At 38.0% G+C, this 27047-nt stretch overlaps 2 protein-coding genes across 5 annotated transcripts in view; one reads left to right on the top strand and one right to left on the bottom strand.

Moving 5' to 3' along the window:
• LOC134342748 (phosphatidate phosphatase LPIN2-like) overlaps positions 1-17306 on the top strand; it is an 81593-nt gene extending 64287 nt beyond the window's left edge. For all 3 annotated transcript variants that reach the window (XM_063041255.1, XM_063041258.1, XM_063041256.1), the window contains exons 14-20: positions 570-714; positions 2967-3115; positions 5649-5735; positions 9392-9544; positions 10686-10800; positions 11260-11363; positions 14153-17306. In XM_063041255.1, the coding sequence (XP_062897325.1) occupies positions 570-714; positions 2967-3115; positions 5649-5735; positions 9392-9544; positions 10686-10800; positions 11260-11363; positions 14153-14318 (919 nt within the window). In that variant the 3' untranslated portion in view covers positions 14319-17306. The remainder of the gene's footprint in view (positions 1-569; positions 715-2966; positions 3116-5648; positions 5736-9391; positions 9545-10685; positions 10801-11259; positions 11364-14152) is intronic.
• A 2586-nt stretch (positions 17307-19892) lies between these two features.
• Positions 19893-27047, bottom strand: part of LOC134360328 (EMILIN-3) — a 33699-nt gene continuing 26544 nt past the window's right edge. For both annotated transcript variants that reach the window (XM_063074564.1, XM_063030512.1), the window contains 2 exons: positions 22713-22844; positions 19893-21872 (listed from right to left, as the gene is read on the bottom strand). In XM_063074564.1, coding sequence (XP_062930634.1) covers positions 21535-21872; positions 22713-22844 — 470 coding nt within the window. In that variant the 3' untranslated portion in view covers positions 19893-21534. The remainder of the gene's footprint in view (positions 21873-22712; positions 22845-27047) is intronic.

Below are 27047 nucleotides of genomic sequence, written 5' to 3'. Positions count from 1 at the left end.
CCATGATGTAATTGAACACCAGATTTGCAGAGTGCTTTTATTAACATGATTATGATTTGGGTGAAGATCAACACATCTTTGAGGGAACTGCTCAATATATAAATTATGCCAGAGTTCTTCAGACTCTTGAGCAAAAGGAGATAACTACACTCATTCTACTTCTGGGGTTCCCATAACAAATGGTCTCACTTTAAAGACTCTTTATCTTGGTATTTCATGCTCTTTGTTTATTGCTATATTTGCATTTACACAATTTGTTGTCCATTGATCCTGTTTACAGTTATTATTCTATAGATTTGCTAAGTATGCTTGCACAAAAAAAACTCAAATTTTACTTTGAGCTTTGAGATGCAGTATGATCATGGTTGTTCTGTGCCTGTTTCTAGGAGCTGATATTTTATATTTTGACACCGTGAGGGCTATTGTCAGCTAGTGTTACTACATGTATAGTTCATTTTACACACATACTTATCTGTACTTGTTTCTATGTACATATTACAAGAAAGCCCAGGTGCTATTGCTTTAATTATTGCTATTTAATAAGTTGGTTTTTACTGCTTTATGGACAGGCGTAAGGAAGAACTAACATCTAGTGATGATGACTTCAGTACTATTAATGACCGTCCAAAACCAATTTCTAAGTGTCGCGATTCCCCTTGTCAAAGTGGTGCAGCGACATACAAAAAATCACTAAGATTGTCCACTGAAAAACTGGTAAGAAAGTAGTTTTTTAATCTATGCACAACTATATTACAACTTAAGCCAGGTATTAAGTGTAGGTCTGTATTTTAATATTTCAGAATCTCACTCTTGTAAGATCATCACTGTCTGAGATTCTGACAACAGCGGTTTTTGTCATTGGTGAATTAATGGATGGCATTTCAGCTCTGCCTAGCCATACAGTAATAAGCATAGAGAGAGTAGAGTAGCGGGCTAAACACACATCTTTTTGGTGTGTGTATGCTGACTGTCGGTGAGCAGGAGAACTTATTACTGATCTGCACTGACCATAAACTTCCGATGAGGATGTTAAGAATCCATAATTTGATATAGCCTGTAAGGTTAATGCAAACAGTTTGGATGAATAAAGAAACTTGTATTTATGAGTTCTGTTTCATAATCTGAGGCCATTCCAAATTGCTTCTTAAACTAATAGTTCTGAAGCATGGCCGCCATTGTACTTTGGAGAAAAACAGCAAATTTGTGCACATCAGTGCTTGACAAACAGTATTGTGATAATTGGACACTACTTTTCAACTGAGTTCTTCTACATCTACCATAAACCTATACTAAAGTGTCCATTTAGATAGGCTGATGTCAGAAGTAGAACTTGACACTGAGGACGTGTATTTTGCTTTGGGAATAATGTTGAGACTAATAGCATTTAATATGTTTATTGAGTAAATTGGAGAGCATGATCTGAATTTGTTATGCAGAAACCTAGAACAACTTGCTCCTCCAAAAGGTTGAGCTTTGAAGCGCAGATAAGGTGTGGTTTGCAATACTTTTCCAAAAAAATCCCCAATATGTGGTTTGGGATTGTTCAGGTGAATTTTTAAACCACCCCTCTACACCATGGAATGTAAGAAGTCCATTATAATTTCATTTCATTCTAATATTTTACATGGTGTTAGAGATTTAAAATTAATACTTGTTCTATTTGCTTCTCTTAATTCTATCTTTCTTCCTTAATCTATATTTTGCTGCTTAGGAATGATTTAACTTTAATTTAGACTTAGTTTATTTATTGTTTTGTTGACAGTTATTTATTTGGGGAAACAGGGTGACCCCTGTTTCCATCCAGGGGGTCAGTGTGGACATGGTGGATGATTACAAATACATGGGGATACGAATTGACAATAAACTGGACTGGTCAAAGAACACTGAGGCTGTCTACAAGAAGGGTCAGAGCCGTCTCTATTTCCTGAGGAGACTGAGGTCCTTTAACATCTGCCGGACGATGCTGAGGATGTTCTACGAGTCTGTGGTGGCCAGTGCTATCATGTTTGCTGTTGTGTGCTGGGGCAGCAGGCTGAGGGTAGCAGACACCAACAGAATCAACAAACTCATTCGTAAGACCAGTGATGTTGTGGGGATGGAAATGGACTCTCTGACGGTGGTGTCTGAAAAGAGGATGCTGTCCAAGTTGCATGCCATCTTGGATAATGTCTCCCATCCACTACATAATGTACTGGTTGGGCACAGGAGTACATTCAGCCAGAAACTCATTCCACCAAGATGCAACACGGAGCGTCATAGGAAGTCATTCCTGCCTGTGGCCATCAAACTTTACAACTCCTCCCTTGGAGGGTCAGATACCCTGAGCCAATAGGCTGGTCCTGGACTTATTTCCTGGCATAATTTACATATTACTATTTAACTATTTATGGTTTTATTACTATTTAATTATTTATGGTGCAACTGTAACGAAAACCGATTTCCCCCGGGATCAATAAAGTATGACTATGACTATTTATTGTCTTGTTGACAGTTATTCATTGTATTAACTTGGGGTTGATGAGGTACCCTGGAGTGGAAAACAAGGATGTTGTGATTGTGGATTTTGAGTTACTTTAAAAAATATTTTTGGAGCTATTGTTACGCAGTCCCCCTGGCACGAATAACTTGTATCTTCTCTAGTTTTGTAGGTTATGAAATAGCTAATGAGGCCAATATTGAAATGCTTTGCTCTAATAGCATTGCTGATGTGATTTAGAGCTGCTGTACTGGTTTCCAAATTTTATATTAAAAAAAATGCTCATGAAACTTGTGCATTTACATTGAATCACCAGCACGATAAGTTAATGAATTTATGAAACCAGCAACATTGAAACATTGGCAAGTTGGACTTTTTCTGGTGAAGCATTTTAGATAGTTGGCACTTTATTGCTTGAATTGAAATTGCTGCATTTAATAATAAATCATATGATTGTTCTCCATTTATTTGTTTGCTTATTTATTTATAGCGCAGCCTAAATCTGAAGGAAGGTCCAAATAATGCTGTGTTCAGTGTGACAACTCAGTATCAGGGAACCTGTCGATGTGAAGGTACCATTTACCTCTGGAACTGGGATGATAAGGTTATAATATCTGATATCGATGGGACAATAACAAAGTAAGTTTGGCTCTATTTGTTATTTTTGCTAGTTTCTGTTCTTAGGCTGCACTTGGAACTTAAGAGTCTGCAATTAATTTATTAGTCATTACATTTTGCTTTGAGGTCGTATGAGGAAAAAATAGAATTCATGAAACATTAAAGTGTTAAAAATAAAGCTGGCTGCTTTAACAGTGGAGCATGAATTTATGTTTCAGTTAATTTCACTTCACTGCTTTCACAAGGTATTAACTATTCTGGGTAAATATGCATTAATTCAAAGTTATGCCACTCCTCATGTTTTCATATTTTGAGGAGAATTGGAGTCAGAGTAATATAGCCCTTTGGCCCAGCGAGTCCATGCAGACTGTGGTGCCCACCTAGCTCGTCCCTATTTTCTGCATTTGGCCCATATTTTCTAACGCCACCCCTTCATGCACATATCTAAGTGCTTCTTAAATGATACTATCGTACTTCTTTCAACCACATCTCTGACACCACCTTCTGTATGAAAAATTTGCTGCCTCGGGCCTCGTTTAAATCTTTTCCCTTCGCCCAGATCTATGTCCCCTAATTTTGGACTACTCTAGAAAAGGCTTATATCTGTGCATCTCATAAACTTAAACATTTCTGTTATGTTGCTCCTCATTCTCCTTTGTTCCAGGGAATAAAGACCTAGTCTGGCCAACTTTTCTCTATAACTCAGGCTCTCTAATCCTGGCAACATCCTCATAAATCCTCTCTGAAAATTGACAGACTTATGTGAATCTTTTCAGCCCTATGCCACATGAGAAGAAAATAACTTGTAGCTGCTTTCTGCTGTGTTCTGTGATGCTTCAGTCATTGTTGTAATAACTCTGCTTAAAGGTCCATAGACTTTGATAAACCATAACGTTTCTGAGCTGTTGGTTGGGAAACTTAAACCTATTTAAATAGCAGATCATTACTTGGATTTTTTTTAGAAGCATATGCCATTAGTTTTGATTTTTGTACTGCCACCCACAAACATATTAATGGACTTTTCCGCTAACTTAAGCTAATTAGAAATATGAACCTATAATATGGGCATCTACATGAAACATTGCTGTAGAAAAGCAGTATCCAGTATCAAAGATCCTCACCACCCAGGCCATGCTCTTTTCTCTCTGTTGCCATCAGATAGAAGGTACAAGTCCCTCAGGACTCATACCACCAGGTTCAAGAACAGTTACTACCCCTCAACCATCAGGCTGTTGAACAAAAGGGGATAACTACACTCATTTAAGGACTCTTTTATCTTGTTATTTCATGCTCATTATTTATTGCTATTTACTTATTATCTGCAGTTTGCTTACAGTTCCTGATGTTTACAGTTTATAGATCCTGTTTACAGTTACTGTTACAGTTACCATTCTAAAGATTTGCTAAGTGTGCCCACAGAAAAAGAATCTCAGGGTTGCATGTGATGACACGTGCATACTCTGATTTTATTTTGAACTTTGAATGTGGGATGCTCCCGGGAGAGCAGAACAACTTTATGACTTCCATTTAACCACACAAGCGTAGACACCAGGGTTTGGTGTTCAATTTGTTCCTTAACTGAAAATATGATTGTTATTATTCTGACTGTCCAGTAAAAACAGAGCCTAAATGATGCTTGCCAACTGTGATTTTACTTTATCACTGAACTCCTTGTAAAGTTGATCAAACCTGGTGTAATTTCTATTCATTTAAGAGGGTTCCCAATCCATATGCTGGGAAGAAAAAGGTAACCTTCTCCTTTGATAAAAGCAGAAAATCCTGGAAAGTTTTAGCAGGTCAGGTAGCATCTGCGGAAGAAGTTAATGAGTTAAGTGATTGTCATCGTTGAAAAGAAGTTAAGTTAGGGAGGAATGGGTAGAACTCTGAGCAGGTGAAGCCAGGGTTGCCCTGGGGATAAGCCATCAATTAGATCATCAGCTTGGTGGGTTAAAGAAGGGTCATAAAAGGTAGAGGACATTCTGCGTTGTTCATAACAGCTATGAAACATGGTATTGAGGGAGTGAGATCTCAGATATAGAAACATCAGAGTTACAACCTAGCTGGTCAGGCTGTATTAATAAAGAGATAAAAAACTGAGCTTGCTGATACATGCTTGTCTTGTCCCTCACTTCTTTGTTAGTTGTACAGTATAAAGAAGACAACTATGTAAAGCAACTATAAAAACTTGGTGTTTCTCTTAGTTCTGACGAAGGACCTTCAACTTCAAATATTAACTTTTATCTTTCCACAAAAACTGCTTTAACTTCTGAATACATTCAGTAGTTTCTGCCTTTATTTTCTATTTTAAACAATATTTTTAGTTGTTCAGTAGAATGGTGTAATGAAAGGGCGTGCATGATGTTTTTCTTCACAAAAAAACCAAAGAGTGTTGGAAACTATTTTAACAGGTTCTGATAAACTCCATTTCTATTATCAAAAAGGAAGTTCTGTATCAAGCCAGTTTGTGCTTTGGTGAAAGATTTATGAATCCGAATATAGTTGAATGTTGTATTGAATGTACCAGTTAAATACCAGTGATCTTGTGTGTTTTCAGATCAGATGCTTTGGGTCATATTTTGCCACAACTGGGAAAGGATTGGACTCACCAGGGGATTGCCAAACTGTACCATAAAATACACCAGTATGTTTTATTTGCTTATTCAACAGAAAATATTGTGGCTTCTTTTGATTAGTATTTCTCTTTGAAGCGTGGTTTCTTAAGATGTATGGGCTCCACTGCTGTTTGGGCAAGATGCTAAATGACATGAGGGCACACTTGAATGTTTGCAATCTCTTTCAGCTTAACAACTTACCTGTGATGCTGTTTTCCTGGTGGGGATAATGGTACTGCGGAGCATTATCTGAGCATAAGACTTTGACCGCAAGACCGAGATGTGAAGGAATAACTTGTCTGATGGTTTTGAATCTATGAAATGCTTTTCTCAGGAAAGTTGAAGCTGCTGATTAAGTATAATAAGTGATTCAAGGCTAGAGTATTTTATTTTTTTTATCATACAGGAATTGGTGAGAAAAGTGGATTTAAGTTCGTCACCAGTGATATTGAATGAAAAGTAGGCTTTGAGAAACCGTGGACCCTAATCCTGCAATTTCTGGCTGCTCTTATCTTTTTAGAGTTCCACTGTCGTATAAAAATAAATCTTATTTAAGTCTGACCAATGTCAAACTTGTGCCTCAATTTTTCTTTAACCTTATTCAACTGAGCTTAGAGCATCTGTAAAAAAATAATCATGCCCAAACACAGTCATATTTAGCATCTACTGCGGAAAGAGGCCCCCTCAACCTGGTGAACTTCAGCATCCATTTTCCTGCTTGACTAAGACACCACTAAGCTTGAAGCCAATACCCAACTTTGAAGAACTTTCCTTATCCAATTCCTTGCTAAAAATTACCCCTGTGCTGATATTGAATCCAATTTGAAATCAACAGCTAAAAAGCACTCACTGAAAATCACCATCCTATACTTTCTGTCTCTCTAAGATTGCTATTGATTGACATTGAGCTGAAATGGATAATGGATTACTCTCTGAGGCAGGTTGGCCTGGGCCCACAATGCACTACCTCAAATGTTTGAGCAGAACATAGACACAACCTAAACCTGACAAGTAAGGTTAGATCCTTTTGGCTTGAATTAGGTAGTTGGGTTCCAGTTCTTCTGTCTCTTAAATTTTTTTCTTTTTACCATGCCTTATTGAATTTGTGATTGAAACGTTTACACAGAATCGGTACACTCAAAAATTAAAGTATCCTATTGCTCTTCTTTGCATGTTCTATAAGCTTGAGCTGTGCCAAGTTATTGCTGGACAGATGCCAACACGTATCAATTCCCATTCATTCCTATGATTCTTGCTGGTGTCACTGTTTTCCAACCTTTCCATGGCTTTGCTCTGTTCCATTTCTGTGAGCTCTTTCCTCTCTTCCAAGATCTCAGCTTGCCCATGTTTTGACTTTTGCATTTGCTCCATCTTTGGGTGGCATACCATTATCGATTTGCCGTCAGTTCTAAAATTCAGTGTCTTAATCTCGTACTTTTCAAGCTTCTGATCTTTGTCAGTCTTAAAATGACTCACCTAAGACCAAGTGTTCAGTTAGATACTCTAATATTATTGTGCTCCTGACAAGGCATAATGGTAAAGCTGCTGATCTTGTGAAGCACAGATTTGCATTGGTGATTCAAGATCACAGAAATTATGCTATTTAGATTCTTTTTGGGGAGGCACGTGACAAAAGCTGATAAACTCAACTTTGGTTAGTCATTTGTCAATTATTTTCAAACCTGTCAGAAGCCTGGAAATTGTATAAGTTTTAAATATGTTTGCAGATGATGGGATAACATGCACATGCAAGTAGGGTTCTTAGGGATGATTTAGAGCAAGAAAAAACTAATTCTATGCACAATCCAACAGGTGGAGCTAGTGCATTGTTTTTAATTATGGGTGAATAGTTTAATATGGCACTGGCTTGTGAGAAAAGTCCACACTTTACCTTGCCTTGGTGCTCCTGAGATCTTGCTAATACCTTAAATTGAAAATCCAGCAATTAGTCCTGCTTGCAAAACATAAAACAAAACTAGGTGACTAAGCCTCATCTTGGCTAGTTTGATGTAAAACTGTCTAAAACATTTAGAAGCACACACAAAATGCTGGAGGAACTCAGCAGGCCAGGCAGCATCTATGGAAGAGAGTGGACAGTCGAAGTTCTGAGCTGAGACCCTTCATCAGAGCAGTCCTGATGAAGAGTGTTGCCCCAAAATGTTGACTGTTTACTCTTTTCCACAGATGTTGCCTGGCCTGCTGAGTTCCTCCAGCATTTCCTGTGTTGCTTTGATTTTCAGCATCTGCAGGTTTTCTCTTGTTTGTGAAACACATTTAAAAGATCTGATACTCAGAAATATTCAACAATTATTTCAAGATTATTAATAATTGAGTTGAAGAATACTTTTAAAAAAGTTTTTTAAATTCAATTTTCAAATTTAATTACATAGAATAATATCTATCCTCCCCCCTCCCTTTAACCCTTACCCCGTAACATACCCCTACCTAAAAAAAAAGAAAAATAAACAGAAAAAAAAAGAAAGAAGAAAGACTGCCTGGATATTGGAAGGTCTCCACATGCTCCATGGGATTCAAAATAAATTTAATATATGTATTTGTTTCTTTCCCCAAAGAAGAATACTTGAAAAGACCTCTCATATTTCAAGATTCAAGTTTCTTTGTCACATATACATTGAAACACTAAGTGATAATACATCATTTGTGTAACAACCAGCACACCCGAGGGTGCGCTGGAGGTAGCCCACAAGTATCGCCCATTGTACACAGATGGACTCCCGATCTCATAATCTACCTAGTTGTGATCCTTCCACTTTATATGTCACGCAGAACACTTTCGCTGTAACAGCAACACTTTTATTCTGCATTCTGCTTTTATTTTACTATCTCAATCTACTCATATATGGCATGATCCATTTGGATAGCAAACAAACAAAAGCTTTTCACTGTATTTCAGTACATGTGTCATTAATATATCAATATCAAACACCAATGTAAACCTGAGAAATCTCAGGAAGACTAACCTTTTTGAATCTGCCAGCATCTGATCATTGGATCATTGGCCACAACCAGGTAATTTCATGTAGTGTAAATTATGGCTCTATGTTTTGTATTGGCTCTGCGTGGTTCCAGGCAAGTTTGTGAGCTGCCTTTGTGTGGCTGCAGTCTAATGTGTTCAACTGTAGGATAATTTTGATACGTGATTTGGCTTCTGAATATTTTGTTTCCCATATTCAGTCAATGGATAAAGTTCAGAATGCCTATATGTACGAAGTTAAATCAAATGATATTAACTTTCTAATTCAATGTATTTTTATCTTGTGCTAATGAAATAATTAGCGAGTAACTTTAGGTAATTGGACTGATATAATATTGAAATCTTCACAATTCATATTCACTTAATCTATTAGTTCAGCTTAAGTGCATAAATTATTTAAATAAACTCATTTCACTGAACTATCATTTCTGATTTAGTTTGCTGATGTAAGACCGCATTTAAATTATAAGATTATAATTATATGTATTGGGAATATCTGTTTATTTTTAATGAATGTCAATTTAAACTATTTTGCCCTCATTTGAAACTCTCAGACTAAACTCATAAAGTTATTGAAATTGTATCCACTTCATTAAATGTTCTGACCACAAAATGAATCATGGTAATGGTTTTTATATGAGATCCAAGTAGAGAATACCATATCATTGATATTTCTCGGCTTTTATACAGGAATGGTTACAAATTTCTTTACTGCTCTGCCCGTGCAATAGGAATGGCAGATATAACCAGAGGATACTTGCACTGGGTTAACGACAGAGGTACTGTACTTCCCAGAGGACCTCTCCTGCTGGCGCCTAGTAGTTTAATTTCAGCATTGCACAGGTAATGATTCTTTTCAATATTTATATAACTTAAGGAAATTTGCCATCATCCATCTAAGCCTTCAAATATAATTGCATGTAAAGCAGCATTTGAACTTTATACTGCAAGTATATTTAATGGATGAAATCCCTCAACGTTTTCCTATTTAAATAATTTCTGCCTTTAATAGTGTCACAGCGGACATTATGAAATTTCTAACTAATTGAAAAATTAATTGTTTCTCATAGTGGGTAAATCTGCCAATTTATGTCAGGCATAGTCTGCGCCAACTAGGATTTATCATTGTGAACTATCATAGGCCCATACAACTTTGGGTCAGAATGCTGGTAATTTTTTCTTGCAGACAATGATATTGATAATATTTGTCTTTGTTTTTTGACACTCAAAGATGCTGCTTTCAAATAAATGTGTTAATCATTTCCAGTATAGGAACACAATTTTTGTGCACAAGTAATGATGCATATTAATGACAGTTCTCCTGGAAATTTATGTGGCTTTTATTTTTCAATGCTTTTATATTCTCAATAGAAAAACTTGCTTTTCAAATCCTCCGTGTGTTCTACTGTCCCCAAGTTGGTTATTTGTTTATCTTTGTGTGTAGTTTTTCATTGATTCTACTGTATTTCTTTATATCTACTGTGAAAGCTCACAAGAAAGTAAATCTCAGGGTAGTATATAGCGATATAGGGTAGTATATTTTGATAATAAATTTATTTTGAAGTTTGAAAAGTTGTTAGTTACTGCAAATGTGCATCTCCCATTTTGGAATCCTTTACCCATGCATGAATGTACTTAATGCTTCCTATGGCCCCTACTCCAAAAATAAGTCATTTTTGCTTCATGGAAACAAAAATGTCACCCACCTTAAAAATTAGTCCTTTCCACACTAATCATCTGATTACTGTATCTGATCTCAGGATCACTTGCCATCGGTTCTGAATATTCCCAAAAGTTCTTCCTTCACCATCATTTATGCATATGATATGTGTATTTCTGATTATTATCATCTTGAACATTTTTTGAACAACTTTCAGTCTTTTTAATTGGCAATGTGTATGTCATACTTTTATTGGGAAGTCTGAAAGGTTTTATTGGACAGTAGGTGGACAAAGTCCCAAAACTTTTGTTTTATGTTTCTCAGGGAAGTAATTGAGAAGAAACCAGAACTGTTCAAAATTCAATGCTTGAATGACATCAGGAATCTATTTAATCCGCATAGATCTCCATTTTATGCTGCTTTTGGAAACAGGACTAATGTAAGTGAAGATTTAGCTAAAAACCAATTGCATTAGCAATCCTTGCATTTAAATAAGGTTTTAACACTTAGCTCTATTTCTGCAGCTTTTTATGCCCAAGTACTTTGTATTTAAACTGTACATTGCAGTAAATACTTCGAGACTCAGGGTGGGTGAATTGCCTTTCCTCTGGATTTCTCAGAGGACATCAGTGTCCTCAGTGATGAGGGATTCTTGCAGTCTTACGAAATTGACTGTTGGTTATTCCATTTGTTCAGGAATGCTTATACTTTAAGATTTGGATAAATCATCAATGTAGAAGCCATGAAAACAGTGCTAACAATGAAGTTAGCACTGTTGTTGCTTATCTACCAGGCTGGTATGATTGCAAAACCATTATTTCAAAGCTTTTTGCACACAATGCTGAATTTCATCAAATCATAATTGCTGCAGTTACACTTCTGTAAATATTTATTGCAGGATGCATATGCCTATAAAGAGGTCAATGTGCAAGAAAGCAGAATTTTCATTGTAAATCCCAAAGGAGAGCTAATTCAGGAACAAACGAAGAGCAACAAATCATCGTAAGTGCCCAGTAATGTTGGTTTATTAAAAGTGAGGATGGGTTTTAAATTACTATTTGATGGAAATTGCAGATATGTAAAAATTAATACCAGTTATAGTGTTGGTGTGTGGCCAGGTGGTTAAGGCATTCGTCTAGTGATCTGAAGGTCACTAGTTCGAGCCTTGGCTGAGGCAACTTGTTGTGTCCTTGAGCAAGGCACTTAACCACACATTGCGACGACACCGGTGCCAAGCTGTATGGGTCCTAGTGCCCTTCCTTTGGACAACATCGGTGGCGTGGAGAGGGGAGACTTGCAGCATGGGCAACTGCCAGTCTTCCATACGACCTTGCCCAGGCTTGCGCCCTGAAAACCTTCCAAGGCGCAGATCCATGGTTTCATGAGACTAACGGATGCCTATAGTGGAATACTCAACATTTAAGCTTTATAGTGCAAGTTTGCTTCATCCTGACAAAGAGAAAACGATGGTCAGGTCAGTATGGGAAATTGAAATAGTTGCAACTGGGAGCTTGGGATGGCCTTTGTGGACTGAGTGTAGATGTTCTGTGAAACTGTTGCCAAGTCTGTGCTTGGACTTGCCTGTATAAGGTAGGTCACACTGGGAGCTTGGACTGTAGTAGACAGTGTTGAAGAAGGGAGTGTGTGAACCATTGCTGCACCTGGAAACACTGTTTATGTCCCTGGATGGTAGTAAGAGAAGTGTTAGGACAAGCGTTACATCTACGGTAAGGGCAGAGGTCGGGGTGGGGTAGGTGGGGAGGGATGCGGATGAGGGAGTGGTATCTATAGTGATCAGAAAGGAATAAGGAGAAGATGTAGCTGGGTCCTGCTTGTATCCCTCCAATGGCTGTCTCCTATCTTCATACTCCTCTCCCTCCACATTGTTCCATCTTTTTTTTTCCCCTTTCTGCCTGCCTCCATCTATCATTCACTTGGTAGTCTTCCAACTCCAACCCAGCTCATCCTTTCCTATCTGGCAGTATGTGCCTGTTATCATACACCCCTCCTCAGTCCACCAATAAGCTTAGAATCATTATGATCACTCTGCCTGACCGATGCAGCTTTAGACGTGAAATGTCAACAGTTTCTTTCCTCCCAGCACCTTGTTTGTTGTTCTAGAATCCAGCATCTTGTATCTCAGTCGTACTCCCAATCCGCAAAAGAACTGGGGCAACTTAAGTATAGCTATTCTGATACTGATCTGAAATGACAAAGTTTACCTGCAGAAGTTTTTTTTAACTATGTAATGAAAAGTTTAATGGACAAGGTGCCTGCCCACTTAAGCAAGTTTTTCACCAGCAGAAATGAACAAAAGCATTTCTAGTTTCTGAATTCAAAGTCTCAACGACACACACAAAATGCAAGAGGAACTCATCAGGCCAGGCAGCATCAATGGAAAAGAGTAAACAGTTAACGTTTTGGGCCGAGACCTTTCAGGACTGGAATAAAAAGATAAATCAGAGTGAGAAGGTGGGGGGAGGGGAGGAAGGAGTCCAAGGTAGTAGGTGTTAGGTGAAACCGGGAGTGGGGGGGTTGGGGTGGAGGGGTGCTGGGAAGTTGATTGGTGAAAGAGATAAAGGGCTGGAAGAGGGAGAATCTGATAGGAGAGGGCAGAAGACCATGGAAGAAAGGGAAGGGGGAGGAGCACCAGAGGGAGGTGATGGGCAGGAGAGGGAAGTGGGTACGGTGAAGGTGGGGGGGGATCATCAAGAAATCGATGTTCATTTCATGAGTTTGGAGGCTACCCGAATAGAATATAAGGTGTTGCTCCTCCAACCTGAGTGTGGCCTCATTACAGCAGTAGAGGAGGCCATGGACTTGCATATGGGAATGGGAAGGAGGATTGAAATGGATGGCCATGGGGAGATCCGACTTTTTCTGGTGAACGGAGTGTAGGTACTCAGCAAAGTGGTCTCCCAATCTATGTTGGATCTCACCGATATATAGGAGGACACTCCAGGAGCACTGGGTAGATTACCCCAACAAACTCAGATGAAGTGTTGCCTCACCTGGAAGGACTGTTTGGGGCCCCTGTATGGTTTTGAGGGAGGAGGTGTAGGGACAGGTATGGCACTTGTTCCGCTTGCAAAGATACTGGAATTTAGAAGGATGAGAGGGGATCTGATTGAAACGTATAAGATTATTAAGGGATTGGACACGCTAGAGGCAGGAAACATGTTCCGATGTTGGGGGAGTCCAGAACCAGAGGCCACAGTTTAAGGATAAGGGATAGACCATTTAGAATGGAGTTGAGAAAGAACTTTTTCACACAGGGGGTTGTGGTTCTGTGGAATGCTCTGCCTCAGAAGGCAATGGAGGCCAATTCTCTGGATTCTTTCAAGAAAGAGTTAGATAGAGCTCTTAAAGATAGCGGAGTCAAGGGATTTGGAGAGAAGGCAGGAAAAGGGTACTGATTGTGGATGATCAACCATGATCACAGTAAATGGCGGTGCTGGCTCGAAGGGCTGAATGGCCTACTCCTGCACCCATTGTCTATTGTCTATAGGTACCAGAGGGAGATCAGTAGGGAGTGAAGAATGGACAGGGGAATTGCATAGGGAGTATTCCCTATGGAATGTGTAGGGGAAAGAAAGATGTTGCCTCGTGGTGGGATCCTGTTGGTGATGGCGGAGGTTACGGAGAATTATATGCTGGACTTAGAAGTTAGTGGGGTGGTAGGTAATGACAAGAGGTTTGGGTAACGTTGTGAGTTGTTTTATATTTCAATAATACAGACCATCTGAAAGTACTCTGCAGTTCTTTATCAAATTGTGCCTTTCTCTCCTCAGGTATTCACGGTTGGGTGAATTAGTAGAACATGTATTCCCGCTAATAGCACAAGAAAGAAGCTCAGCTTTTCATTACCCTGAATACAGTCATTTTGCATATTGGCGCGAACCACTTCTAGAACTTGATGCAGATGAGCTCAATGAATTTAAAACCTCGAAAGATTAATAAAAAGGCTTTTCAAGAACTTTGATTTGTAAGCATATTAGTACCTTTGATTATATTAGAGCACATTGTGATCTGTAACTTCTGATTTGAAGTCCAATGATCTGTAAGTTGATTCGCACTTAAAATGCAATTTATAAGTATTTAATCTAAGTGAATTCAAGTGAAGTTCCAATAAACACCACTTGTGACAATGCTGACATTACTGTTTCCCCACCTAGTAGTTTGCACATTGACGGTTTAATTAAATTTACTATACAGCTGAAGCTATAAAATAGCCAGTTTAAAAAAACTACCTGCTGGTGCCTGTGATTGGGTCAGTAGTAAATGCTAGTTGATAAAAGATTCGCAATTGACTTCAAAGGACACTTTCCTTGTAGTATAGCACTTTGAACTCTGGAGAATAGTTTTGGTACACTCTTTACAGGGTAAAGGAGGCAGAACTATTTTTATTTACCTCTTCAACATGGTAGAAAGTAAACGTGGTTTTTCAAGTATCCGACACTTAAATTGTCAGCCTGTATCGGTGCAATAGAGACTCCCTGTGAGAAAGTGCACTCAGAATACACTTGTGGGTTAGAGTGAGGGGGGGGTTCATTAAAACAAACAAATATAATGAGGGCAAAAATGCTCAAAAAGCTGTAATTACGTGGTTGAATGGAACCAAATGTGGAGCAAGGTGCAGCAACTAACTGAAGGTCTTATCTAAAGTAGAATGAGGACAGGTATTTTAGAGGCCTGGCCATGATGAGATTAAATTAGCAAATTAAACATCGCGTATGCAGTTGGATGTCGCACAGTAGTGTTTTGGTATCTGAAGGTATTTCCCAGCTGCTGAAGTGTGACACAAAGCAAATGGTAAGAACTCCAAACAGTTCAACATAAACAAGAGAAAATCTGCAGGGGCTGGAAATCCAAGCAACACACACAAAATGCTGGAGGAACTCAGCAGGCTAGGCAGCATCTATGGTAAAAAAGTACGGTCGACGTTTCAGGCTGAAAGCTTCGGCATAGATGCTACCGGGCTGCTGAGTTCTCTAGCATTTTGTGTGTGTTGTTTTGTTCAACACAAAAGAAGCTTTATCCTGCTTAAATTTTTAACCTTCCTAGGGTCATAAGAATTTGCCTCCTCTGATGTAACTCTTAGCCAAGGCATTGGAATAATTGCAACACATTTAAAAAGATGGTGGACTTAAGTTAAAAAAAAAGATTTTTTTAAAGTACTTTGGCAAGTACAGTGGAAGACTAGCATGTTGCACGAGAGTTGCCTGAGGAGAAGGCGAATGTTACATTAACTGTTCCAGTTTTACTAGTGTAATCAGTGAGGACTTTTGTTATTGCTTTAGAAAATTTGATATTTAAGTCTGATTGTTTCAGCTTTTTCAGAGAAAGTCACCAGTTATAATTGATAATTTCAGTCAATTGTTTATTCTTTGTCTTTGGCAAGTAAAATACTGTACTTGTCTCATTAGATTTCCTTGACAAGTTTGACTTAGTCAAATACAAGCTTGGATTCTAAATTTCTTGGGAGTTATAAACTGAAGTTAAAAATGTTGGTTAAGTGGAAACTATCTTTACTAGGATGTATCTTGCACATTCAATCATTATACATCAATCAAAGGAGATTTCTTGTTCCTGGGTGCATTAATATACACCTTAATTACAATGCCTGAAAATCACTTTTGAACAAACTGTAATATGGCATGGAAAAGGTAGCAGAATTAGAAGTAATGGTGAAATTAAATACAGTTCAGCAAAGTAAGACATTAAAACATTTTATGTAAGGAATTTTTAGTAATTTAGATGTAAATATTTAATGAACATGCTATTTGCTAGGAAGTATAAACTCAGTTGGGTTTTTAAATTAACAGCCATATATTGCTGAACCTCAGATTTAAAACCATGAATTTGACCAGTTTTAGTTGAGGTAATTAGAGTTGTGAGATGGGTCATATGCAAAAGAATCTTGAGAAACACAGATTTCCTTTCTTGCTTCAATCAAGATTGTTTTCTTGGCCTAGTTTATAGTCAGCAATTATTTTTCAAGTATTAAGGCTATTGATCTGGCCTTAAGAGAGAGATGTGTGTGATATTAAGACAACTGTAAGAGAGAATGAATAAATTGTAGAACTGTATTTACATTGCATATTGGAAAAAAGTCATCACGCAACATGTGTGAGGTTTTATAGGTGAGGATTTTCACCTTGTTCTTCCACTCAATACAAATGCATAATTTGTTGTATCTGAATGTAGTAATTCTCTTGTTACCATTCAGCAAGCACTGACTGGGCATTGATCTAAAAAAAAGACTATTTGAAAGGTTTGTTCTTTCTGTGAAAGTTCAAATATTTGTGAAGAGACTTTTTAAGCTCTTTTCTATTTTAACAATGCTATATGTAGTGCCTGTATGAAATAAACTTTTTTTGTTAGTGAGGAATTGCTTAATGGATAGAGTGTTCACTTATTGAAACACATTGAGTTGGAATCAGACCGTAGTGTGGTACAGCAAGCAAATGCTTACAATTACAGTTCTGACTGGGGAAACTTTTGTTCCTTGAAAAGTAATGCAAGCACTTTATTAGACCATCAATATCTTTTATTTGTGGTTACACATTTGGTTAAAATAGACACAATCTTAAGTGGTGTGTATGTTTCGCATTCAATTTTCATATGTCACCAAAGGAATTTTCATGTACCAAGGTGTATTAAAATAAGTCTTAATTATAATGCCAGCAAATCACTCCTGAATCAAACTAATATGGCATGGAGAAGTAGTAGAATTTTGAATATATTTGATTCACTACTTTGAAGTTACTATAATTTATTCACTTGTTAAAGTGAACTTGTTTCAAAGAATGCGATTGCTTGTTTCTTAAAAATTTCTTTAAAATAACTGGAATAATTAAAGAAAATTGAACAAGTGTACATGTATTCCAATGTCTGTGTTATTTTTGCACTAATATGATTATTTCCCCTGAGAATATGTTATTAAATAACACAACAGAGAAATAAATTTATGAATATGTTTACTGACTGAAATCTTAAGGAGTTCACCACAGGGGGAGAAAGGTTTTTCTGTTTTGGGCTAAGGCAATATCAAGGACTGTAACAGAAAAACTCTAAAGTAATTCCCTTAACCTCATCTGTGGAGATTTCCTGTGTCAAACTTCACTCATTTGACTTTGAAGTAGAATTCAGGATGTTTAAAATACAGAGAGACCGTCAGTTTATGTAATGGTTCTGTTTCAGAGAACTGTCCATAAACTGATTTTTCTGTAAGTTAGAAAGGAACACTTGCTCCCTAAGTCATAATGTGAATTCTTGAGCCTCGACTGCTCTTTGGCACTGACCTACAAGGAGTGTACTGAGAAGGGTCAATGTAGGTGATGGGAGTTGTTATCAGCAATTGGACTGTGACAAATGCATGTGGAATGATAGGGGGAGCCGATCTGTAAATCAGCAAAAAAGCTACTGGCAGCTTAATAAAGTGTGTGCTAACGACAGGTTGATCAGTGTTCATAATGTTTTATCTTACCTGAGGAAGAGTTTGGAGAAGACTTTGATTGTTTTTTCTGTCTGGGTGTTTCTTGATGAAGATTTCAAATACTGTTCCTGAGAACAGTCAAGAGCAATTTGCATGAAGTTGAAGTTTGCTGGACCAGATCTTGCACTGTATATATTTCAAAGAATTAGTACTTCCATTCCTTGTTAGTAATTTCAAATGCAGATGTTTTGTCATTGTTTCAGAGTAGGGTTCTCAACCTGGGATCCACAGACCCCCTTGGTTAATGGTTGGAGTCCATGGCATAAAAAAAGCTTGGAACCCCTGTTTTATTCCATCTCATAAGTACTTCCACCAAATTTTGTTGTGCAAATTCCACATTAGTCCTGTTTAGAATCAAAATACAGGCTCTTCATAGACTCTTTAGTAGAACATTTTAACTTCCCAGGGCTGAAATGGCTAGCACGAGAGGGCACAGTTTTAAGGTGCTTGGAGGTAGGCACAGAGGAGATGTCAGGGGTAAGTTTTTTACGCAGAGAGTGGTGAGAGTGTGGAATGGGCTGCCGGCGACGGTGGTGGTGGAGGTGGATACGATGGGGTCTTTTAAGAGGCTCCTGGATAGGTACACGGAGCTTAGAAAAATAGAGGGCTATGGGTAACCCTAGGTAATTTTAAAGGCAAGGACATGTTCGGCACAGCTTTGTGGGCTGAAGGGCCGGTATTGTACTGTAGGTTTTCTATGTTCCATTTGCCTAATTCATAGAAATAAATGTGGAATTGGTGGCTACTGAATGGTGTTGCCAATAGATTGGGTCTAATTTGATTAAATATATTTTGCTGTTACCTTATTGCTCAGTACTGCTTCTCTTGCAGGTTGGAATCTTGTTCCTTTAATATCCGTCATTTTGGAAAAACGTGACCTTAGACTGTGGTTGATAGCTTAAATGTTTTCAAAAAGCCATGTGTAATTACATGGATGGGAAGCTTGCTGGCAACAAAATATATCACAAAGGCCAGAACTTAACCTGTTCTGTTTGGACAGGGGCCAGGTATGTTAAAACCAGATTTTGGCATACTATGCAAAATGTATCCATGAGTGCCCTAGGCAGAACATTGTATATTCTATGAATTCTTCAGCCCTAATCATCAGATGGAATTGTCTATTTGATAAGACACACAAAAGAAGGTGGATGTATTTTCTTGCCACTTGTGGAGAAGAGTTTGTTGCTACATTCTGCTGTAACAAAGGAATCTCTGCTCTTGTTAGATGTTGTTTATGTTGAACCATTTGTAGTGCAGGTCTGATTAACACCAAAAACACTTGGCAACCATGCAGGATGTATGCCTGCCCTACCATCAGTGTTTTGCTTCTAAAGAAATGCATTAAGAAACATCAGTGCCTGAATAACACATGAATCAGTTACCACATAATATGCCAACAATGATTTGAATGTCTGTCTGCCCCTTGGGGATTCAGTACGGTTCAAGACCATGCACTTACACAAGGCCTCTTCACACACTGTACCCATGCAGTGCATTGAAAGATAAATAGCAAAGTCCAGAACTGAGACTTGAGAAAGAGGCAGACAAATGTTAGATGGGGAGAGCAATACATATATTTGGAGGATGTTAGTAAACTCCACCAGCCTGTGGTGGCTCAACATCGGGCTTGTGACATTGAGCGTTCAGACGGAGAGGCTCGAGTCTAAAAATATACCATGCCAGGAACGATGTCATTAGATCAGCATCAGGATGCAAAATGGCTCAAAGCAAGAACAATTTGATACGGAGTAAACTACTCAAATATCTGGAGCAGGCTTGAAGCCATTGTTAACCAAATTCTATCTAGAGAAGTGTTGATTTTTTTTCCAAAGCATAGCCCTAGAAGATGCAGTTTTGTGTCTTTAATGTGGAAATTTTGAAATTTGCTCTTCCAAGATCCATTCTACAATTTTTTACAAAAATATCCAAGGAAGCAAATGAACTTTGAATATCTTAAAAATCAATTTCACTGTGCATTGGACATAATTTCAAACCATGTTTATTGCAAACATTAAATTAAACAGTAGAAAATGTGTATTTAATTTACAGAAAATAGCACCATAACTTGTTCATCAAGTTTCATATGTTCAAAGATGTACACTAATATACAAACACGAGGATTTCAAGTTCATGTGTATGTTGAACAATTCTTCATTGTGTTAAAAATGTCTGAGCTGCAATGTTATGTTAGCATTTATTACTAAATATAAAGAATTATACTTTTTCTCAATATATTTTTGGGGAAATATTTCAAATTACTGCAAATGTTCTGGCAGTTTGTTTTACAACAGACTGTCAACTTCAAACAGTCGATTGATCAAATACTTAAGTGATTACTGTGCTATAATCTGCATCTGAATGTTATTTTTAACAACTAATTTCAGTTAAATACCATAAGACATGAGAGCAGGATTAGGCATTCAGACCATTGTGTCCGCTCTGCTGTACATTCATCCACTTCACAATCTCTGACCATTCACAAGCATTCATTAACATTTAACAATCGTTATTGAAAATGCAACTTTTCTGCCTTGGAAATGATACTGGGTATTGCTGACACAATAAATCACGTCCCTAACTAATGTTCAGTTGATGCAGAAACAATTCATAATCCATAACGTTCAAACATAGGAAGCATATTAGCACTGACTCCTTGATGAAAGTCAACTATCTCATTGTTAGCAAATTGGCAGAAATTCTGAGTGCAGCCTAGGTAACTGCTATTCATTTCTCAATATCTGCTCTCTGAATCTTTGGATAGTTAAAAGTGAAGGCAAATGCACACAAAATTTTAAAATGAAGACATGAAAAGTTGGCATGGAGTAAGTGTAGCTTAGCCTGTATGACAAATGAAGTTTAATGATGAATTTTCATAGAAAAGAATGAAAAGCTTACATTTAAAAATAAATTATTCTGGTAACTACAGGGTTGTTTAGGCTACCCAAGTCAAAATATTTGCTACCACTTGGCCTGGTTTTATAAGCTAACAATGTTCTAATGGCCAATGATAGCTTACATCCTGATGTACAGTCTAGCAGGGAATGGTGGTGCCAGGATATTTCTGAGCTCCAAACATTGAAAATCGCTCTAGTGTAAGTCATGCTGTTTAATATTCTGGGTTTGAGCATTTTACATGGAATTTCCTTCGATGAGAAAAGTTCTTTTGATTAAATGGCCACTGACAAACATTTTAAGATCCCATATAAAATCTTCAGCTTTTTAACCTGTTCAGCATTGAGACTAAGCTTTCAAAGTACTATTATCTTTGTATAGATTATATAAAACTGGAAATGTCAGAAAATGAGTAATTTAAAATAGAATCATAATATGTACAAAGGAAATAGCATTTTTAAAATCAGTCATCTTAATATTAAATGATGCCATTATCTGGCTGAACAGTACTATTCTCAAAGGGTTAATAACACATGAACGGTAACCTACAGGCTTTGTCTCTGAAGATATTTAACTTGAATATACAGTAACTCAGTTTGTTTCACTTAGTGGTTCTTGACTTAAAAATTTAGATTGGCCAAAGATTGCAGTTCTAGTGTAGTTCAGTCTGCCAGATGTTTACAATTGAAATGAGTATTTCCAGTTAGTTCATTGTGAGATTTACAGTAAGCATTTTAAATCAAAGGATGGCCAATTCTATCAGTTCTAGTTACCTCGGTTTTGTCAACTATGCATTGGTGAATCGTTCCATAAAATAGCACTGAATGTAGAGTATAGCTCCTCTGTTCTCGTGTAAGCTAATTTTCCTGACATGACAACAACACTGACTTCATCACCAGCTTTCAGCCTGAGAATTAGGCTGAACACAGCAAGGCCTCCTCCAGGATGATCCTCATTTTCATCCACTGAAATTTCTAGTCGTTCAGTCCTATAGCCGGCTGTGTCCACTTGTGCAATGCTTACATTGGATACTGTCAGCACAGCCTCTATGCGTTCATTTCTTTGCGGAGTCAGTACAGCACTAATAAAATACTGTCCACTGTGAGGGACAGTAAATACACCTGCAAAACAAACACAGAACTTTAGATTCCTATAGACATGGTCCGGATCTGAAATCTGGTCCAAAGTTCCATTGCTACTCGTACCAAGCAATAACTATTTTCAGTAAATCTGAGCCAACCTGCAATGAGATGCTATCTGTCAGATGAACAGGTAACTATTGATCAGATAAATACTAGACCCAAAATAGCAAGTCAGAGTATGGGTAACCTCAGATAAATGAATAGGCTCTTAAGCACCTATAAGGCACAGATGGGTAACACTCACAACATGCTGGAAGGAACTCAGCAGGTCGTGCAGCATCCGCGGAAAAGATTGGTTGACGTTTCGGGCCGGAACCCTTTGTCAGGTTCCGGCCCGAAACGTCGACCGATCTTTTCCACAGATGCTGCCTGACCTGCTGAGTTCCTCCAGCATGTTGTAAGTGTTGCTATGACCCCAGCATCTGCAGAGTATTTTGTGTTAGGCACAGATGAGGAATGCACTGGTACATCTTTCACTTGGATTGGATTAACTGAGCTCCAGACTGCTCAAGGAGTTTCACATTATCCAGGTTTCAAGACAAAATCCCTTGATTAGCTTCATCCACCACTGACAAAAACAGCTGGAGAATGTGCTATTCATAAATAGAAATTGGACTAGGCTTTTTTGACAGCTCCTTTCAGATGTCAACTATGAATCACAGATAAGTGATTTTACTTTCAGAAGTTTGCTTAGAATATAGAACACTGCAGCACACAGCAAGGATTTGTTTCTGGGGCTTTCAAAATAGCTTTTGCTGGTTTGAAGCGATATTTTACTGTACTGGCCAAATACCTGTGGATTTACCAGGGATGTCATACCTGTGTTAGGTGCATAATGCCCTCCATCGTTGATCAGAATTTTGTTGAACCTTACAACACCATTATCAGCAGTAAAGGGCTCTTCAGTTAGACCAACAGAAAATACGACGTGGTTAGTAAGACCCTTGTTTCCTGTAAATAAAACATCATCAGTGAACATACTTAGAAACAAAATAGAGATGGAAAGCACAGAATTCATTGATTTTACTGATTGAATTTAAATTCCACCAATAAATTTCATTAAACATGAACAGCAGTGTTCAATAATGGAAAACATTCATGTGTATTGGATCTATTTAATGAAAATATTCTTGAGATATATAAAATCTGTTTTTTTTGAAGGAATGAAAAGCCTGGCTAGCTGGTAACTGCCAATGTAGGAAATGTTTGTGATGGAAAGAACCTGGTCAAAACACTTCCTATGTTGGGAACAATGAACTGTAAAATGAAGTTAATGTTTTTAATTTTATGCTTTCCTTAATTGGGTATACGCCAGTCCTATATAATTAATTGACTACCTGAATTTTTAAAAAATCCAGAATATGAGCATTTGCTGAACATTTTTCATATAATACTCTATTAGTTCCAAGTAAAGATATTGAGATATCACTGACTTTAGGACTTGTGTACTGCCATCTGATGTAGATTTGAACTTGATACAGATGTATGGAATAACATTCTTGACCAATGCCCTTAAGTTTAGGCTGTTCTCAGCTCTAGATGATTAGAAACACAAAGGACAAAACTAAAGTGAAACTTGGCACGGTTATCAAGAAAAATATTCCTCAACTCTTGCCGTGATTCACATTAAACTCCCATACACACAGAGAAATCCAAAACTTGAACAAAGTTCAAAAAGAAACACCTTTGATGCATTCAATATGGTTCCGTCAGAAGTGTTGCTGTTGATCACTGACCTTCTTGTGCAGCTCCCTTTAATATATACAGCATGTGATGCACATTGTGGTTAATGTTTTTGGCTTCTAAACCTGGCAGCTTGTCATTTTCTTTCCAATGGCTGTGGTGGGGATAATATTTTTGTCCAGTTATTGCAGGAGGAGCAAACCGAGACTAGAATATCATTCTCAGATGACAAAAACTGGACACTCTATGGTAAGCTACTGAATAAAAGATCCTGCCAGTTGGGATGGAACCAGAATTTGAAAGGTTTTAACTTTGTCTCTGCCGAACAGGCTCCCATTTATCTCCTTTAAAAGGAACATTTGTTTCTGACCTGAAAATGCTGCTGTTTTATAGCAGGCCTAAGAGGAAATGATCCTCCTGGGGTTTTATAAATATCCACTGTGTAATAAGCTGCTCGGTTAATGTAGAGTTGCACCCAGGCATTATGTTTACTTGGAATGGCACTATTAATTGAAAGATCACAGCAATTAATCATTTTATGTACAGAAGGAAGGAGAGGGATTTCTGTTGCAACTTGGACATTTATTTCCGGGTGCCCCAAAGCACTTTGATGTACTTGATTTTGTGGCTGGGTTGTATAGGAAAAATGTTAGCTAATTTGAGCATACTAAGTTCTCACGGAATTTATTCATTATTAAAGTTTAGCCAAAGCCAAATATTGATCAGTGTAGTGGTGAAATTGCCCAGTTCAAAATGGTACCATGGGATTTGTCTTTTTACAAACATGAAAGTGGATAGGTCTTGATTTACTGTCTCACTGGCAGCACTTCACATAATACTCTACTGGAGTGTTGGTCTGATACCAAGACTGGGGAAAAAATCATTTGAAACTGAATGACCCAAGTCAGAAATAGATGCATTAGGCTTAATGAATGATACTGCTTTAGTTCCACAAGAATAAAACTTGCAGATTCTGTGCACTGATGCTGAGCTCTCTTTTGACAATTAGCTCCAATAGAACCCGTGTTCAATGGCTATTGGGTAAAATATAACTTCTCATGGACGAAAGCATCTAATTTTAAAATAGACGATACTCTTTCATAACAAGAGTAGATACACAATAACTCTCACTTACATCGTTTCTATAGTATTTCATTGTTCTTTAGATGTACCCAGACATAATGGATGATCTAACAAAAGAACAAGCTATCCAGATGACCAAAGATGAGAGCATGAAGTGAGTACAAAAGGATATATCACATATCAGTTGTTAATGGTTATGCATTCACACATCCACATATCCACATTTTATCTACAGTAGAACAACGCTAACTTTAATTTAAGAACCATCTGCGAGCTTAATCAGTGAGCCATTCTGATCAGTAGCTCATAGGTGTGCCCATAAGGATAGTAAATACTAAACGGCAGAGGCATAAATCTCTGATCCACTTGAGTGCGGTAAAGAACACTGAGGCTGTCTACAAGAAAGGTCATAGCCGTCTCTATTTCCTGAGGAGACTGAGGTCCTTTAACATCTGCCGGACGATGCTGAGGATGTTCTACGAGTCTGTGGTGGCCAGTGCTATCATGTCTACTGTTGTGTGCTGGGACAGCAGGCTGAGGGTAGCAGACACCAACAGAATCAACAAACTCATTCGTAAGGCCAGTGATGTTGTGGGGATGGAACTGGACTCTCTGGTGGTGGTGTCTGAAAAGAGGATGCTGTCCAAGTTGCATGCCATCTTGGTCAATGTCTCCCATCCACTACATAATGTACTGGGTGGACACAGGAGTACATTCAGCCAGAGACTCATTCCACCGAGATGCAGCACTGAGCATCATAGGAAGTCATTCCTGCCTGTGGCCATCAAACTTTACAACTCCTCCTTTGGAGGGTCAGACACCCTGAGCCAATAGGCTGATCCTGAACTTATTTGCTGGCATAATTTACATATTACTATTTAACTATTTATGGTTTTATTACTATTCATTATTTATGGAGCAACTGTAACGAAAATCCAATTTCCCCCGGGATCAATAAAGTATGACTGTGACTATGACTATTATTCTTGTCAAGCAATTTTAATGCAATTTGACAAGGGAATTATAAGTTACAAGAATTGACAGAAATATACTCATGGTAAATCAACAAAGAAAATAATTCCAAGATGCATGCTAACAGTAGAAAAATTCCAATACAGCACCTCACCCAAATACAGCAATAAAATCAAACAGAACTCAACAAAGTTCAAAGTAAATTTATTATCAAAGTACATATACAACCCTGAGATTCATTTTCTTGTGGGCATACTCAACAAATCCATGGAATAGTAATTTTAACAGAATCAATGAATGACTGCTCGACTAGGGCTTTCAACCGAGGGCAGAAGACAACAAACTATCCAAATATAAAAATAAGAAATAATTATAATAAATAAATAAGCAATAAATAACAAGAACATGGGATGAAGAGTCCTTGAAAGTGAGTCCATTGACTATGGGAACATTTCAATAATGGGACAAGTGAAGTTATCCCCATTGTTCAAGAGCCTGATGGTTGAGGGGTAGTAACTGTTCCCAAACCTGCTGGTGTGAGTCCCAAGGCTCTTGTACCTTCTTCCTGATGGCACCAGTGAGAAGAAACCATGGCCTGGGTGATGGGGGTCCCTGATTATGGATGTTGCTTTCCTGCGACATCGTTTCCTGCGGATGTGCTCAATGGTGGCAGAGGCTGTACCCATGATGGGCTGGGCTCTATCCACTACTTTTTGCAGAATTTTCCATTCAAGGTCATTGGTGCTTCCATATAAGGCTGTGACACAGTCAGTCAATATACTCCCCACTACACATCTAGAGTTTTTGATGTCACGCTGAATCTCTGCAATTTCCAAAGGAAGTAGACGTACTGCTGTGCTTTCTTCATAATTGCACTTGCGTGCAAGGCTGAGGATAGGTCCTCTGAAATAATAACACCTAGGAATTTAAAGCTGCTGACCCTCTCACCTCTGATCCTCCAGTGAGGACTGGCTCATGGACCTCTCGTTTCCTTCCCCTGAAGTCTATAATCAGTTCCTTGGTCAAGCCACTTAAGGAGATATTAGGCCACTTGATTGAAAGGTTGGCCAGAAAAGAAGATGTAAAGGAATGTCTGAAAGCAAAGGGAAATGCAGAAAATTCCAGAGCTCTGGGTTTAGGCAACACAAGGCATGACTATTGAAGACCAGAAGTAGAGAGATGGAAATTGGGGTTCTCATAACCCAGTGTTAGAGGAGCACAGATCTTGAAAGGTTATACAGAGGTGGTGAACCCTTTTGAGATCATGTGCTTAAATTGGCCATAACCTTCTAAAAAAATTCTCTCATGTGCCATAATAACTTTGAGCAGAGATTAATGTTGATTAATGAATTAGTAATAATAATTATGGATTTTACGGAAAAAGGATGAATCCTGTTGCTTTTTTACATGGATCAA

The sequence above is a fragment of the Mobula hypostoma genome, chromosome 2 (assembly GCF_963921235.1).
Source record: "Mobula hypostoma chromosome 2, sMobHyp1.1, whole genome shotgun sequence".
In the NCBI taxonomy this organism is placed as follows: Eukaryota; Metazoa; Chordata; class Chondrichthyes; order Myliobatiformes; family Myliobatidae; genus Mobula; species Mobula hypostoma.
This window is presented reverse-complemented; position numbering and strand designations above follow the sequence as displayed.